This window comes from Psittacula echo, assembly GCF_963264785.1.
Source record: "Psittacula echo genome assembly, chromosome: 6".
Lineage (NCBI taxonomy): Eukaryota > Metazoa > Chordata > Aves > Psittaciformes > Psittacidae > Psittacula > Psittacula echo.
Genome location: NC_137743.1, coordinates 9,775,245 through 9,793,044, shown reverse-complemented (window position 1 = coordinate 9,793,044; position 17,800 = coordinate 9,775,245). Strand labels below are relative to the sequence as shown.

Here is a 17,800-nt window from a genome sequence, read left to right as displayed (position 1 = left end):
TATAAGAAGGCTGGCACAATGCAGGGCAAGGACACACCGTGCTTTGCTCCAGGAGGCAATACAAGGAATTTGGAAATGCTTTAAAGGTGTATTTCTCTAAGACCTTCTGCTCCATAAAGATATTTTACCTGTAAGTATTACCACAGTTTATTTTCCTTATCTTGGTATTATATTTTGGAAGCTTTATAATAGCCTACATCTGAATAATTTGAAGCATCTTATTTGCATTTTAACTGAAGTGCCTCATTACATTTCAAAAGGTTGAAAATGATCCAATCTCCTAATGTCAAGCACACAAAAATGTGAGGGGGAATAGTCATAGAATTGGTGTTGTCTATTCTGATTTAGGCATAAGCTGTTTAAAATGTTGCTTTCCATTGAAAAGACAATTAAATGCAACAACTAAAAACTTGTTCCCAAAATGCAGTGAGATAGCACAGCTGTAACCTCATGGGTTTCTGTCTTTCTCCCTGTAAGTCTTTACTTTTGCTGAGACCTAGAAGAGACTTTGTTCCTATCATAGGAACATTGAAATTCCTTCATTTGCCTGTCACAGTGACTCTCTTGGTCATGTAGGAACGAGTATTACATTGTCTTTCATTGCAACCCTACTGTTGACACTAACAGTCTGACTTGGTGTGCAGTTATTTTTAGGTTTGGAAGTCGCTTTTTTGTTCTTTTTGTTGGGGGGGAGGAAAGAGATGAAGACCCTAGCAGTAAATTTGTACAACAGATGTTTCTCCCTAAAAGGCAAAATCACAAAGGTTTCCCTAAAAACCACCAAACCAAAACCCCACAAAAGAATACAGGCAGAAATGTCATGCAGAGATCTGCAGTGGACCTAAGTTTGCAGTGCGTCATTCTCATCTACAGCATGGTATTGCCTGATGAGATGAGGAAGTCTATAGCTTTAGTTATGTGTCAGAGGTAGAAATTTCTGTGTAATCAGGTCCATGTCAGATGAGTGAGGCCAGAAAATAGCCAGCCCTTTCTGACCACCACTCCTGACTGTACCGTCTTTACTTCTGGCACCATGGAGGCAATCACTGAATAAACGGAAACAAAAGAAACCCCTTAGATCTCTCAGTCCAGCCAGGGAGCTCAGCAGAGGACAAGAGAACAGCACTTATAACCCTTCACATTTTCCCAGAAGAGGCTCTGCATGCTGGAGATTGTAACCTCATTGCAGCTAACAAACAACTTCAAACCGAGTTACTAACAGGAAAGGATTTGATTTTGCAATAAATGAGAACTTCGGGGTAAGGCAAATACAAACTCGAGTTAAGTTTCCTAAATGATGTTACGAACAGACATGCTGTTACACATTGGAGATGTAAGTATATGAGAGAAACTAGATCTGATTTTAGATGAAGAAAGAAGTAATTGTGAGATAATAAAAAGCTCTACAGTGTGCAAAATGTAGTGGTGTGTGTGCAGTTGATGGGAAGGAGCGCAGAGCTCACAAATGCATTGCAAAGAAATAGCAGTGCTTTGGAGGTCTGGCTCTCTTATCCTGACACCCAGTGTTCTTCTCAAAGGAAAATACCAAAAGGCAAATTAGCTCCAACAAAAATCCCAATGGAAGCCTATTAACCAAACTCACCATTTACCTTCGAAATGCTTCGTCTCTAGAGCACTTACCAAATCCCAAGACCACTGCCTGCATGTTTTGTTAAAGGGTGATTTAACAAAACTTTGGAGAAATCCATGGAAAGACATCAGTGCTTTCTGCCTCTCTGCCAGCCTCTGTTCCCATCTCTGCCATGGCCTGGCTGTGCCAATAAGCAGGTTATTTATCTTCTCAGGTTTACAGTGAGATTCCCATTTCCCTGGTAATACTGGAGAAGACACTGCAAAACTAAATTGATGTAAATAAAACCAGATACTTTCTGTTCACCTCTCTGAAAAATCACAATATTAATCCACCTCTTTGAAAGCTGTGAAGTTTATTTCATCACTGGTTATAAATTACTCTGAGGGCATTGCATTAAGACTGCTACAGACTTGCAAATTACTATAATTACCATGGTATTTTGACTAGATTTTCTGAATAGGTTTTCTGTTCTTTAGGCCAAGCTGTGCTTATTTTATACAGGGCTGATCACACTGCTAAGGCAGTGTCAGCAACATAAATGGGATGCGATATTCCCAGGTTATAGGTGTTCCATCTAGTGCAGAGGAAGGGGCAAAATGAGGTTCAACTGACAGGTCACACCATGTCCTGGGCAAACCATCTCTTTGGCCTATAGAAATTTATAATGTCTTATTATTTGTAATTTTATAATTATATTGTAACAAAGTGAATATAACATTGGAGCATAAAAGGTATAATTTACTTTGTAATATAAAATACTATGATGTATTATGCTTATATGAAATTATTTATATAATTATTATAGATTATATAGTTTATTCATTATTTATATAATTTATATTATTTATATAGTCTATTATAGATTTTCTGTGCTTATTTTACATAGTTTAATCATCACTATGAAAAAAACACCCGCTTGTGAGATATTTGTTATTTTCTTAGGCAACCGTGCGTGCAGTGAAGTGCTGCTCAGCAGCAAGTAAAGCCAAAGGAATTAGCTTCAATGTTCTTGTTCTGCTTACTATCTGGGTGGAAGAAACAACCAGGATGGCTTCTACAGCCAAAAGAAATTCTGCAGGTACAAAATGCTGTTTACTAAGGTTTGTCAGTAGTAAGGTTGAATCAGTTTTCAGTCCGTTCTTATCAGTATATGGTACCATTCTCTTTGCCCTCTGCCTGCCAAGGATTTTGTAGTAAACAGTAGGTGAAAAACAGATGAAAACAGCATACTGAAAATATGGAGATCTCACCTGAACTTACACTGTGTATTAATTCTGCCCTCTGCTTCCTCCCTTAAAGGATCTGGCCTAAATGCAGCATTTCCCTTTATAGCGGAAGTTTCTATTGTCCCTATCACATTAACTGGTAACTGGAAGGTACACTCAGTATCTCCAAGGCACTGGTGATGAAGCCTTAACCTCCACTGAAGTCAGTAGTAAATGGGATTTCAGAACCAAGTGTTTCTTGCACCATCACAAAGTTTGGTCATGTTATATTCCCTAGAACTTATCTATATTATGTATCTTCTTTTACTGAAAGATCTAAAATGAGGTTGTCTCTGTGCCTTTCTGGCACTGGATTCTTCAAAAATCTGAATTTCCCATACGTGGTTTATAGCTTAAAAAAATGGAATGATACCGCCAATCCTTTCATTGGAAGTTAAGGTGCATTGATAAAAGTGAGATTTTGATCAGTGATTGGAAAACATGAATCCTAAACTACAGCTCCTACAGAGCACACATGAATACATTCAAGCATTTCCCATCCCCCCTCATGTTTTACTTTTAAAGACTTTTCCTGTTGTCACAACATGATTCACAGTGTAAGATGATCTATCCTTAGCTCTGTCTGCAACCTATCCAAAGTGAATGCCATCTACAGATTTCATTAGGGGCTGCTTACTGTCTTTCAGATCCCTGACCAGAAGTTAAGTGAGACTAGTTAAATAAGACAGAGGCTCATGATACCTTCCATGATATCTTCCCTACATTGTCACTATCATTTGTTTACAGTCTGGGACAGTGGCCAGCAGTAATGTTGACATCAGGGAAGCATGGTCTGGCCTTATATTTTATAGCCTTGATTTCTGTTTGTCTTCTCTAATTGTAATGTAATTTATGTGCATTTAAGGACAGAAGCCCAGTGCTTAGCAACAATTTCCAGGTCTTTGTAAGAGGTTAATTGCCAATAAAAAAAGTAATGGTGCTGTTCATTTCCCTTTGATTAGTGAGAACTCCAAATACGTTTTGCCCTGAAGGTGGAGTGTGCAAGCACGGATTCCTTATCAAATCACCACCTCTTCAGCTTTTCAGCTCACAGGTAAGCTAGCACAGATTAGTCATATTCCAGCAATCTCTCAGCAAGCATCTGTTATTTTTGCTATCCTGGAATCTAATGAGACACAAATTACTTTCTCTTCGGCAGCATTCCTGGAAAAGGCGTTTTTTCATCTTGTCCAAATCCAGCAAGGGCAATTACATCCTGAAGTATCTGAAAGGCCAGAACATAAAAGGCTCCATAGCTGTTGATCAGTATGTAACTAAATGCATCACTTTTTTATGTATCAACACTCTTAAATGGGCATTGATTGTACAGACACTTGTTGCGGATTGAGGTTATTGATCCAAATCCCACTGAAGTCCAGAAGAGTGTCCTTTTGGCTTTTGTAGGCTTTGGGTGCAACTTACAGTGTATGGCATATATAGAAGTAAATATTCATAGATTGCTTTGATGAAGTATGATACATTTGTGTGAGTGATTGTGGTGATGTGGTATGTGCAAACCAGACATCCTGACTCTGTGATCCCAAAGGATTCCTATAACAAAAGATATTTTATCTCCTGTGAGGATAGTGTTATGCGCTCACATGCAAGTAAGGATGGGCTATGCCACTCTGAACTGGGGTGCACAACCCACATATATATATATTTATACACATAAACACACACACATATATATAAAACCTTATGGCCTTACAAAGTACTTTGCAAGTTATGCAGAGGTCTCCTAGCTTTCACGTAGCTCTTTGGGCTGATGCTGGCTTCTCTTACCCCACCAAAAAATTGCTCTGCTTTGCCTGTTTGGGTTAGAAATTTAGAATCATAGAATCATAGAATAGTTAGGGTTGGAAAGGACCTTAAGATCATCCAGTTCCAAACCCGCTGCCATGGGCAGGGACACTTCACACTAAACCATGTCACCCAAGGCTCTGTCCAACCTGGCCTTAAACACTGCCAGGGATGGAGCATTCACAGCTTCCCTGGGCAACCCATTCCAGTGCCTCACCACCCTCTCAGTAAAGAACTTCTTCCTTAGATCCAATCTAAACTTCCCCTGTTTAAGTTTTAACCCGTTACCCCTTGTCCTGTCACTACAGTCCCTGATGAAGAGTCCATCCCCAGCATCCTTGTAGCCCCCCTTCAGATACTGGAAGGCTGCTATGAGGTCTCCACGCAGCCTTCTCTTCTCCAGGCTGAACAGCCCCAACTTTCTCAGCCTGTCTCCATAAGGGAGGTGCTCCAGCCCCCGATCATCCTTGTGGCCCTCCTCTGGACTTGTTCCAACAGTTCCATGTCCTTTTTATGTTGAGGACACCAGAACTGCACACAATACTCCAAGTGAGGTCTCACGAGAGCAGAGTAGAGGGGCAGGATCACCTCCTTCATCCTGCTGGTCACACTCCTTTTGATGCAGCCCAGGATACGGTTGCTTTCTGGGCTGCGAGCGCACACTGAAGCCGGCTCATGTTCATTTTCTCACTGACCAACACCCCCAAGTCCTTCTCCGCAGGGCTGCTCTGAATCTCTTCTCTGCCCAACCTGTAGCTGTGCCTGGGATTGCTCCAACCCAGGTGTAGGACCTTGCACTTGGCATGGTTAAACTTCATAAGGTTGGCATCAGCCCACCTCACAAGTGTGTCAAGGTCCCTCTGGATGGCATCCCTTCCCTCCAGCGTATCAACCAAACATTCATTCCTCTCAGCACTGTGTGCACTGCAGCAAGGCTGGGTGTCATTGGTCTTGTAATAGCACCCTTCACCATGTTACATATGGTATGAGATACTTGGAAAGGAAACAGTAAATGTAAAGGGAAATGTAACGTTAAAGATTTTACCAGTTAGACCTGGAGCTTAATATTCCAGGCTTCTGGAATTGTTAGGCATGGAGGTCACTGTACTCCCATTGCTATTGTGCTTTTTCCATTAAAAGGATTTACATTGTGAAGTTTTCAAAGAAATTCCAACTTGCTCAGTGGGATGTGGTTACATTATTACCATCAGCATTGTTGTTGTTATTTTTACTCATTTAACTTCTTGGGAGTTAATGGAAGTAGTGCTTACATTTAAGGATCCATTAAGAGGAACACTGTTGCTCTTCCCCTCCATTGAAACATGGTTAATACACAATTCATTTCAAATCAAATGTATTGTTCTGCAGTGGTTCAAAGACATCTGCCAGGAGTTTTTCTTACTATCATTTCTTTTCAAGACTGTGTTAGACCAACAGCCCCTTTTTTAGATCCAAAATCTGGACACAAGTCTTTGCTAAAGTCAATTTTATTCTTTTTGCTTGGAAGTTCACTGAAAGACGATGTCTTTTGATTGTGTGTGCTTATTATCTTAAGGATGTTTCTTTGTTTACCTTTTCCCGTGCAGAACTCATCATATTGTGCTGTGCTTAGAGTAATATACACACATACACACATATGTGTGTGTATGTTTTTATCTATGTATGTATAGTTATATAGGATGTTCCATATGGTTCTCTTAACAGAATCATAAATATTGAAGTTGGCATCAGCAAATCCGAAATGATGGAGATGGTGAGGAAGATGTTTAAATGCCTTCCTGAGCAGGTGATATCCATCAGCACTGGAAACAGGTGTTACTACCTCATTGGGAGCAGCAGGTAGGCATAGAAAGATGTGTAGATACAGACATTACAGTTAAGATAATGTAATACTAAGCCACTGCCCCAAGGCAAGGTCCAGCTCCTTCCCAGCTGCTTCCATCCCTTCTTGTGTCTCAGCTCTGGGATGGTTGATCAATGGTTGATTCTATGGAAAACTGCTCTTTCCTGTATCATTTTCCCCTCATGGCTGGGTTAATGTTTTGCTGGTTCAGGTAGGTGAGCTAACCTTCCCTGCATCCACACTTACAATGTCCAACACAAGGAATTAGCAGGAGCACATGGCTGGGAATGGGGATGGCAGCAGCACATCAGTGTGGCAGTGCCATGTCAAACTGTACTATTAAGGGTCAAGGAAGAGCAGAGAGCTTTGTCTTCTCACTCAGTGGCTGCTGAGAGTTAGGAAAGCTTCTGCGCCTTATGGATAAATCACTGGAAAATTCTCCCAAGTGAAAACAGATCGTAAGAGGAATGCCTGGGGCCTTTACTGCAGCGGGATGGTGTGCTCCCTGCTTTACCAGGCTGCAATCCATTCCTCAGCAAGGGCAGAAACTGCTGCTGTCGAGGTGATCAGTCAAAGCTCAGTTAGGTGATGGAGGACATTTGGCACAGGACTCCTCTGCTGCTGCTTCCTGCTTTTCCTCTTCAGTTTCCCAGCCACAGGTGTGTCAGGGGTTTTTCTGCCTTCATGCAGAAGAGCAGCTGATGTGTGAAATGCCGATAAACGCAGAAGACAAACACATACTTGTGTGCCACTTAAGCGTGCCACCTCATGCTTTCCCCCAGGGCATTGCTCTTACAGCCCATGATTGTTGGGAAGTGGTCTGGAATTAATCCAGCTAAATCCACCACAAGCATGAAACAGGGCTTCCGGGGTTCTTTCATGGCATGTTTCTCATTCTGCTAGCCCAAATGCGTTCCCAAGCCTTGCTAGCTGTGTTTAAGGCAGGACTCAACAGAGCAGCATTACACACAGAAAATGAAGCAGAAAGCACCATCCCACCTCCCCATCTCTTTCCATCTCCATGTCTCTTGCACACACACACACTATTCCCTTCCGAATACCTTTTAGCTGCATCTCTCTGAGGTCAAGCCCAGCACTCTCTTTTGAAAGGAAAGTACACATTTTCCCCATTGATTTCTGGAAGCATTGTTTTCGGCCCCATAGGAAGAAGTAGGTAGGCAAATGAGCTTTCCTTGTGTTTTACCTGTGAATAGGTTTTCACTTCTATTGTTCCAAACTACAGGCAGGAGACGGAGGACTGGGTCACTGTGATATCTTCAATCTGCAAGGAGGCCAAAAAAGGTGGATGCTGCCCTCAGGTGACATGTTTCTGCACTTGATTTTAGAAGGAAAGAAGTTTGTAATGTCATTCGAAACCTGATTTTGGCTTTGCAAGTTGGCGCTTGCCTTGCTTAATCAGAAATTCATTTTCCATATAAATCCTGTACCCTGGTTTTATGCATTAAGCAGGTGCTGCACACTCTGTCTGTGCTGGGATTGATTTTACATTGAAAGAATCTCTTTGAAGAGTAAGCTACACGGAAATTAGGAGATGATTGACATTATGCTACAGTGAATTGCACCTTGATGAGTCAGAATGCAAGCCTGTGTTGCTACTCTTACTGCATGCTTTTCAGTTATATTTATGTGCTGTTTTACAAACCAACCCACATCTACTCTGCCTGTGTTATGAACCAGCTGAAGCCCTATTATTAGTTCAAGCTCAGCCTCAAGTTTCTTCACCTTGTCAGACAGCCAGGCCTACTATTCAGACTCAGCATGAAGCTACGTACATCCCTGCAGCTTTCAGTCAGCTCAAAGTGCAAGCAGAGCAAATCTATTGACTTAAAAATGTCATGTAGACAACCTCTCTGAGCCATTAAAGTAAAGATTTGGACTAGTGGGATGCATTGGTGTATTGTAGCCCATGCCCAACAGGTACCTGTCTTTTTACACTGCTGTTATCTTACTTCTAGAGCCAAGATCTTCCAAATTCAGAAGTCAGAAGCCGGCCTTCCTCTTTGCCACTGTTCTTAAATTCTATAGATACAACCACTTTCCTAGAAAGGCAGAGCTACCAGAAGGTAAACAGATGAGCCATGCTTATAATGAGCTTGTTCTGAGGGGTGACTGTGATATTTGATTTGTGTAGTTGACTTTTTCCACCACAAGTTCTTCAGAGCTTGTGCCGTGGGTGCCCAGGTGGTCTGTTCTGCTCTCTGGTGAGGTTCCTGAGTAGGAGCTAGATGATAACGTCAGAAAGTGCCCAGAAAGGAAAGACTTTTGAGGGAAGTCTGCATGTAAGTAAAGGCAGGTGTTGATGGCAATGAGAAATGATACTCGCTCGCTGTCTCAAGTGACTGGCAAAGATTAGCAGGCATGAAACAAGCCCCTGAAGATTCGCTTTGACATGACTTGGCAAAGCTGTGTGATGATTGTTTTGGCAGCTGCTAGCCACATTCCTCCTGTTTTGTGACTGTGCTTTTCTCTGTCTCTCTCAGGCTGTAACACTTAGAGGGGAGTTCAGATTCAGTTTCTTTGTGCCTTCCAGATCAGATCTTCCCCCTCAATATTTAAATAGACAGGAAAGAAAGCATTGCTTCTATCCCAAAGCAATTGCAGTCCTCATCCTCTGGTGACAGGCTGAATAGCAGCCAAGGAATTGTTGGTTTTCTCTAGTCACAAAGCTGTATGCACATGGCCTAGCTAGAGGAAGCTGAGTGCAGGTGAAGCACCTCCAGCGTACTTTTAGGAGTCAACTTCTTTCCTTTTGTATATAGGAGAATGGTTCCTCAGAAGACAAGAACAGGCCTAACTCAGATCCTGGCCCTCATCAGGCTCAGTGTGACTCACCAAGAGGAATTCTTCGAAGTCTGGTGAGCAGAACAAATCAAACAGCTCTTTACTTACTCAATCGGTAGAAGTGACTGTTGGCTCTTGTCTCGCATGACTATCTGTAACTATAGATGATACTTTCCCAGCACACTGAATTGGTTTTCACTATGAAAGGTTCCTAATTATTTTGCCTGTTGTCTTGTTTAGCACTGAAAATAACTTTCTACGAACTTGTTTAAAAAGTCTCAGGTTGCTCTCCTTGAGGATTTGCTCCTCCCATCGCATTTCTCATCTGTGCCACAGTCTTCCTAAATGCTTTCTTTCTGCAGCCTCTGCCAGTAGCAATTCAATCAATCAAACTGAACTGCTGAACTACAGAACACACATTTGTTAAATCAAGGCACACCTCAGGGCTGACCTTCTGTCAGCATTAGTATGACTTCAGGTAATTTAGCTTCCATATCTGACAGGGATGATCCAAAAAGATACAGTGGTGAATTTTATTATTATTATTTTTATTTATTTATTTATTTTTATTATTATTATTTTATTTATTTATTATTATTATGAATTTTATTATTATTATGAATTTACCATGTATTATTGGCTGAACGTTCTGACCTGTGTTCCCTGAGCAAACTCCTCCAGCAATCAGGTGGTTTTCACCCTTCCTCTTCCTTCGCAGCACAGTCAACAGAACAGAAGATGCAACCAAGGCTCTACCACACCAGTATGCAGTTTGGCAGCCGAATTTAAACCCAGATATTTATTGGCAATTTATGTATTGGGCTATGATCTAGAGAATTTCTACTGTCATAGCTAACAGTGTGGTAACTCACATGCTGCAATCACCATCCATGTATATGGGCTGGCAGCACGTATGAGATAATACAGCTAAATTTAGTGTAAAGAAGTGAAAATAGTTGAAATGACATTGGAATGCCATGGGCTGTTAGCAAAGCTAAGCTGATACACAGTACTTTATGAAGCTGCAATAATTCAACTGTGAGTCTGAGCTCTGAAATGCATTGAGTTAACCCTTAGTCTGACTCTAACTACTGCTCCTCTGGATGCAGACCAAGGCTGTCTTTCTGTCTCTTCCTTATGCATGCCTTTTCTGTCTGATTCGTTAATTCTCCTCATACTTATGATGCCTCAGAGAGCGTGTATTATACGTATTATACGCAGCTGTCTAGACACAAGACAGACTGACCATGAGGGTTAAAATACAAGGAATCTGTATTTTACCTTTTTAGCCTGAAGCAGAGGCAATAGCAGGAAGCTCGTATTTCTGTTTCAGCATGTGTGAAAATAACTGACCTCGCCATGCAGCTAACAAGAAACAAAAATGTTTGTTCATTCAATAAGAATACTTCAGTTGCCTCATAAGTTCAGCATCTGCTAACATCTCCAGATCTATTCTCTGCTCCGTGATGTCTAGACAGCTGACTTCCAGATTAATCCCTTGTATTTACTTCCTTTCAGAAGTATGACTCCACATTTCTAGCATCTGATGGGTTTTGCTTTTTACTGGTGGTTCCCTCATCCAGGCCCAGATCTTGTTCAGTAGCCATTACTCATGCACACACAGGCCTTTCAATGTCAGCCAAGTCTAGTCACACAGGCAAAGACCCTGCAGAGATCTGGGGACCTGGCTCCCTTTCAATTCACTTTTTGGAGCTACCAAACCAAATGTGAGTCAGCAATTTAGTATCAGCTATTTTGATATGCAGTTTTAAATACCTGAAATACACCAAAGTAAGGAGCCCTGACTTGCATCACCCTACACTGCTCATTACTGTGTTGAAGGCAGCTAGGCATCCTTGTCAGGATCTGTTAGACACAGACAGAGATTTTGGTAAGTTCCTCTGCTCAAGTGCAACACGTAACTTTCCCTGAGGAGCCTATAACTAACAATTACTCAGTTGTTATCCAGGTATCATATCCATCTTGTGCTATAGCAAATTTTCTCCATAGTCTACTTTCTCTCTAATGTAAATCCACATCATGGTTCAACAGAGGCATAAAGATCTTGTATAGCTATTCAATTGATAATAGCTGAGGTTAACTGCACTTCTCTGGTGGTAAAACACCTGGAGGGACAGGGATGTCCACAAACTGCTTCGTGGCAATGCAGTGCTGCTGCAGCTTAACCTTCTCCTACCCACTGTCCCTATAATCTGCAATGGTGCCAAGGAGAAACACTAAGCATTTAGCACAAGGTAGCCACTGTTCATGATTGAAGGCTCAGTTTTGGAAGCTGATGAGTGCTGTCAGCTCTCTGAGATCTCCTAGGAGCTGGACGATCTCAAGACTTCATAAAATCACCTCCTCTTCCCCCTTCTTCTCAAGTGTTTACTTGTTTGATTGCTCCAAAGCCCCTGAAAAGCCACTAGGAAACTCATTCATGACTTTGGATCATGATACAGAGCCAGCTTTGCTCCTGCTGTGGTTTTGTTATGCACTTCTTGAAGGATTTTGCAGGTTTGTTCTGACTCCTACTGCATGAGTTGCTTTGTATGTTGTTTATACCAACAAGGAACAAAAATACATTCATAATCTTTAATATCTATTCAATGCCAGTTTCCTCTCTTTACATGTAAGAGAGTAATTAGTTTCATTTACCTTGAAAACAGTAATATATTCTGTGGCATATTTAGCAATTATTAAAGCGATCACCATGGAAACCAGGAATGTAAGTGAAGAGATAAAAAGGGGTTGCATCACAAACATGGCGTGAAGAATTGCATTGGGAGGCAGCTAAATACTAATTACCATAGTCTCTGCTACAGTGAAGTCAACCAGGAGATATGAAAATGAATCATTTATCTTTGTGACTTAGAAAGGTAAATGTGGTAGAGGGATTAATTTCTCCTTGATTTACCAGATTTTCACAAACTTAGAATTTCAAGTATCTATGAAAGCAGAATCACTCAGGGCACAAAGGATTTCGTGTCAGATCTCTAGCCCTCCAGTGTATGTTCTAGTTCACGGAGAAGTATGAGCAATTAGACTTCTCATTAGTCAAGGAAGTCCCAAATTCATTCTTTACTTGATAGCAGTTAAAAGGTGCTTAAAAAGGATGAATACATCATGAACCACTTCTAGGTTTTCCACAGATTTTTTTCCTAGTGCAAAGACTTTAGAACTCAAGTGACCTTAAATGCCTGCAGGTTCATACATGAAGTGTTTAACTCACTTGATTTTTAAACAAAACAACAGGTTGTGAACACACAAACAATTTCAATTGCCTGGTTACCACAAATCCATCTATGAGAAGTACTAATGTAATAATACCGGTAGCCAGTTTTGTCTGTGCACAGTGTGGATCTCAAAAATACAAATACAGAAATCTGTTTCTAAACCAGACTGGCTCTGAGCATATCTCACTTCAAAGAGAAACGTTTGTCCATGTTTTCTGTGGATGCTTGCTGATGCTATAACTTCTCCATATAGATTAAAAAATACATCTTACACAAGCGGTATAACTGAACCTGTTAAATGCAACCCGTTCTTTTAACAGGATAAAACTCTGGGAAAGTGTGAGGAAAATCTGCTGTTGTCAGATACAGATGAAGACATCAGAAAGGATGAAGAAGATTATTACCAAACTCCCAGCAATATTTTAGCACAGGTAGTTTGTCAGTTGTTTTTTCTGTTGGTTTGTTAGCATCTCCAAGGAGACAGAAGACATTTAATGAGCCAAAGAGGAACTTGTATAAGAAGCCACTAGTACCTGGCAAAAGAAATACATAGATAAAGCAGAAGGCAACAGAGATTTCATTTGTACAATAAAAAATACCCTGGACTCGTTCAAAGGAGCCTTCTGGTAGAAAAGCTGCATAAAACAAACCAGTGCTTTAAAAGCACTGTAAAATATTTTGGTACCTACATTTCACTGTGAAACAAGGGAGCAGGAGAAATCATACTGGTAATTTAAACAAATTTTGCCCCTAATGTGGGAGGCTTATTCCTCCAGGCTTCCCATGTAGTTAGTGATCAGGAGAAGCTACACTGTAGAAGTCACAGCCTCTCTCCCAGGACTGTACAGCCAAGCTATATTAGCTGATGTGTTTAAACAACATGAGCTCTGAACCAAACAAGGAAATTCAGATTTTCTCTCTAGGCAGAGCAATGATATTAATATCTTATCTTATGTGTTTTAAACAGTTGACTACTGAGGTATCAAAGCCTGACCCTACAGCTGGATTTGATGTGCAAGAGAAAGCAGTGCAGACGAACCCAGTACAGGAGAACATTTATATGCCAATGAAATCACTGTAAGTAACAACTTCATTAAGGTTTGCGAATTAAAAGTGACATAGTGGTACAGATAGAGCTGTCATCTGTGGTATTTACATAACAATATCTAGAGGCTGCATCTCGTTTGAATGAATCCTTCTTTGGTCTTGGTTCAGAAAGTTGAGAACTTGTGGCAATACCAGAGTGAAACTCAAACTCATCAAGGTGAAATTGAAACTCACATTGCAAACTCATGCATTCAGATGTGCTCTGACTACACAATGCAGCACTTTTTGTTGACTCATACTTTGCCTAGGTTTTCATGACATAACAACCCACTACCTCACTCAGGTACTGTAGCCAAGGCCCAATAACCTTTCAGACAGGTACTCTCCAAACAAGCAGCATTATCTAGTGGTTAAAAGAGAAAGATAGACATGGCGAAAAGCTGGAAAAATTTACTGAAGAAGCTCCAAGCTTTCCCAGTAAGAAGTTCTGTGATCCTGAGTAAGCTGTTTCCTTCCTTCCTTCCAGTTTCTCTTCAAAGGGCAGGTCTGATGCTGACTACAATGTTCTGGCATGTCACAAAGAAAGACCTGAACTTTGTAACACAGCATTAATGCCACAAGGAAACTTTACAACGTCCACGGTCTAGCGCAGTACACTGACGCGTGCCTTCACCATAAAACCGTACCTCCTGACCCAGAAGACTGGTCGTTAGCTTTTAGCTGTAGCCTGCCACCTACTGACAGTCAGATCTTGTGCCACATAGTGGGAGGCAATTGGAAATGCAGACACAGGAAACAGTCTATTCCAATAGATCTATTCAAGCTCGTCTGTGTCTTTGGCAGCCCCTGGAGGGAATTACTATAAAACTCTCACAAGTCAATGCCATTCAAGTTAAAATATACCAAAATATACCAGCTTTTGCTATGAACCCCACTCTTGTTTTGGGGTGTGGAGGGGATCTGGCTCCAGGCACTGTAAGGCTCATCAAATAAACCTAAAATGAGTTCAAGCACGTCTGAGTTATGTCCCCTGTATCTCCCAGGGGACAGTGTTAAATCCCTTCAGAAGCCAGTACAGCCAAGGCCAACACTCTGCACTCAGTTTCTTTATCCAGGCATGTTGTTAGCTGGAATGTTTTCAGGCTTAATAAATAGTCTTTAAATACTGAAAAGGTTTATTTTGGGATTTATGGTCCATTTTTAGAAGGACTGTTTATTTTATTTAGCTGTAATTTTGTTCACTGGATATTCTACAAGAACTTGTTATTCTTTGCTTCACTGATGGCTATTTGATCCAGCTTCAAACACAGCAAGAGTGCCTGGAATGGTCAAACCACTTCATTTTTTATCACCATGCCTCTTCAGTAGGTTGCTGGATGAGAGTTGCCAGCTTATGTGCGGACATGATGGGCTCCCATCTCTTCCCAAGCACCAAGACAACAGCACATGTCCAAGAGACTTGGAAGCAAACAGAGACCTAAAATTCCCAGAAAAGAGCACCAGCCAGCAGCCAGCCCTCCAGAGAAGGCAAAATTCATCACCACTGTCAGTGGTTCAGTTGTCTATACTGCTCAGGTAAGTGTCTTCTCCATTTTCATTGCAGAGAACACAGACGTTCATGGGTGTCAGCTGAGGTACTGGTAGAGCGTGTCAAGCCTTTCAGAGTTCAAGGAGCATCTGTATGACACTTTCAGTCATATGATTTAGTCCTGTGAGGAGCAGGGAGTTGGCCTTGATGATCCTTATGGATCCCTTCCAACTTGAGATGTCCTGTGATTCTATGGTCTCTGATGTTTTCCCTCACAGTCAAATTAAAGATGAGACCCAGCTGCAGAAGTTGGATATTTTCGTCCCCCTGGCTGATATTGACAGTTACCTAAAGCTTACTGAAGCAGCAGGACAAATATGGTGAGTTCTGGATGTCTTGTGATGGTGCCTGTCAGATGTGAATGAATGGCTGTCAGGTCAGTTAATCCTAAATAGCTTTTCATGAAGGAGAGTCTATCAGAGACCAGCAGGAAAGAAAAACTGGAATTTCCATAGAATCATAGAATAGTTAGGGTTGGAAAGGACCTTAAGATTATCTAGCTCCAACCCCCCCTGCCATGGGCAGGGACACCTCACACTAAACCATGTCACCCAAGGCTCTGTCCAACCTGGCCTTGACCACCACCAAGGATGGAGCATTCACAACCTCCCTGGGCAACCCATTCCAGTGCCTCACCACCCTCTCAGTAAAGAATTTCTTCCTTATATCCAATCTAAACTTCCCGTTTAAGTTTGAACCCATTACCCCTTGTCCTGTCACTACAGTCCCTGATGAAGAGTCCCTCCCCAGCATCCTTGTAGCCCCCCTTCAGATACTGGAAGGCTGCTATGAGGTCTCCACGCAGCCTTCTCTTCTCCAGGCTGAACAGCCCCAACTTTCTCAACCTGTCTTCATACAGGAGGTGCTCCAGTCCCCTGATCATCCTCGTGGCCCTCCTCTGGACTTGTTCCAACAGTTCCATGTCCTTTTTATGTTGAGGACACCAGAACTGTACACAGTACTCCAAGTGAGGTCTCAAAAAGGTCCCATCAGGACAGCAATGGATCTTTTGCAGTTATATCATAGATAAAACACGTTAATAAGTTTTAATTTCGTTCTTTTGGAATGACTTCAGAAACCATCTCAGGCAAACACGGGGCTAAAACATCTACAGCAAGTCTTTTGGACTGCAATCCCTGACTTTCACTGGTGAACTTGCTAGCACCAGTCTCACTTGTTAACATGCTGCAGCATCAGTGTCATGTGCTGTTTTAGGAGAAGCTATTGGGATGGATGAAGCAGCTTGGTTTCAGCTAGAACCAGATCAAAAAGTTGCAAAGTCATTGAACCTGTGTGTTATTTCCAGAGGGCAGTACCATAAACGCAGTCCTGTTCATCTATTGCCGTTCTGTTAGTGACTGGATATCCCATATATTTCCTTTATTGTCTGTTCTCCAAATGCCCTAGTGTCTCCCAGTGGACTGGTCCTCACCAAGTGGGATGTTTGTTTAACCACGGAGACCATATAGTGGCTGTGAATGATCTGCAACCCCAGAACGTGGAGGAGGCTTACTTCTTCATCAGCAGGTCCATGAGAAAGGAGGTAAGCTTGACTATCCTGAAGGTGAGAGTCAAATGAATCAAGCCAAACGAGAAAGGAAGTTGCCTTTTGCATTTCTAGTGGCTCCAATCAAACCACTTTACTCTGATTTAAGTTTGGCATGAACAACTTCAGTACCAAATAGCTCATTAGCATCATTCTGATGTAGCATCACTCATTCCTGGGCTATTTGGGGAGTGCAGGGTCAGCACTGCTGTGTCTGAGGACTTGATCTCAAGGAGTCTGAGCAATCCCAAGAGATACTACTGAGCAATTAGTAAATTAAAGTTACTTGGTATTTTTTTGCCTGAGGCCTGTGATTTGCAAACTTTGGGAAATAAACAATTGTCTGCAGTGGATGCTGTTGCTTGTAGTGGTTTTGAGTACTGAGGGCAGAGCCCTAGACTCCTACCTCCTGTTGGTTATCAAGCACTACACATGTCCTTGTGTGATACCACCTTTTTGAAGAGTGTGGGAGATTTCTAAGAGGTGCCATAACACCACTGTGAGCTACTACATGTTAATACCCATGTGCCTCTTGGTTGGACTCGTATTTCAGTATCCAGATTCTCTGACCCACACCTGAACTCATTCATATTTGAATTTGCTGAAAAAGTTGAGGTTATCAGATGCTGTTGCCATCTAAAGAGAAGAAAGCCAGTCTCAGCAATGAAAAAACACTCATCTGTCTCAATAGGGCATTTTCATTCAACTAGTTAAAATACAATTCAGGTAGTAGCACAGATGTTGACCAGATGTAACAAGCTAATCAAATGTCTCTCTTTTTTTAGGTGAAACTTACTGTTTGTAGGATTCCACATTCAGATATCTTCCATGTTAAAGGCTGCTCATGTTCCTGAAAAAAAGACCTCAATGATTAAGTAAGTGCCACAGTTTAAGGGAACAGATCAGGGAGAAGAATGTGATACATAGACTATGGAGATAATCTCCATCTTCTAAAGCTGCCAGACATCTTCCGTTGCTGAAGTACAAAGAACTTGGAAAGTGGATTTCATTTTATGTCCCAATAACTTATTTTGGTGACATGGATGCTATGTGTTTGGCTTGTATTTCATGTTAGC

At 41.6% G+C, this 17,800-nt stretch overlaps 2 protein-coding genes across 2 annotated transcripts in view; one reads left to right on the top strand and one right to left on the bottom strand.

Annotated features, from left to right (window-relative positions):
- Positions 1-2,641: 2,641 nt before the first annotated feature.
- On the top strand, positions 2,642-17,578 carry PLEKHS1 (pleckstrin homology domain containing S1; the record flags this gene model as incomplete). The annotated part of the gene is made up of 13 exons (XM_080620284.1): positions 2,642-2,672; positions 3,822-3,913; positions 4,019-4,125; positions 6,367-6,501; positions 7,749-7,824; positions 8,482-8,589; positions 9,286-9,381; positions 12,864-12,974; positions 13,511-13,620; positions 14,956-15,165; positions 15,397-15,498; positions 16,586-16,721; positions 17,510-17,578. 13 exons carry the CDS (start codon positions 2,642-2,644, stop codon positions 17,576-17,578), a joined length of 1,383 nt encoding a protein of 460 aa, XP_080476410.1.
- DCLRE1A (DNA cross-link repair 1A) overlaps positions 17,551-17,800 on the bottom strand; it is a 29,799-nt gene continuing 29,549 nt past the window's right edge. The window contains exon 13 of the transcript XR_013957109.1: positions 17,551-17,574. The gene's annotated coding sequence lies outside the window, so the exon portion shown is untranslated. The remainder of the gene's footprint in view (positions 17,575-17,800) is intronic.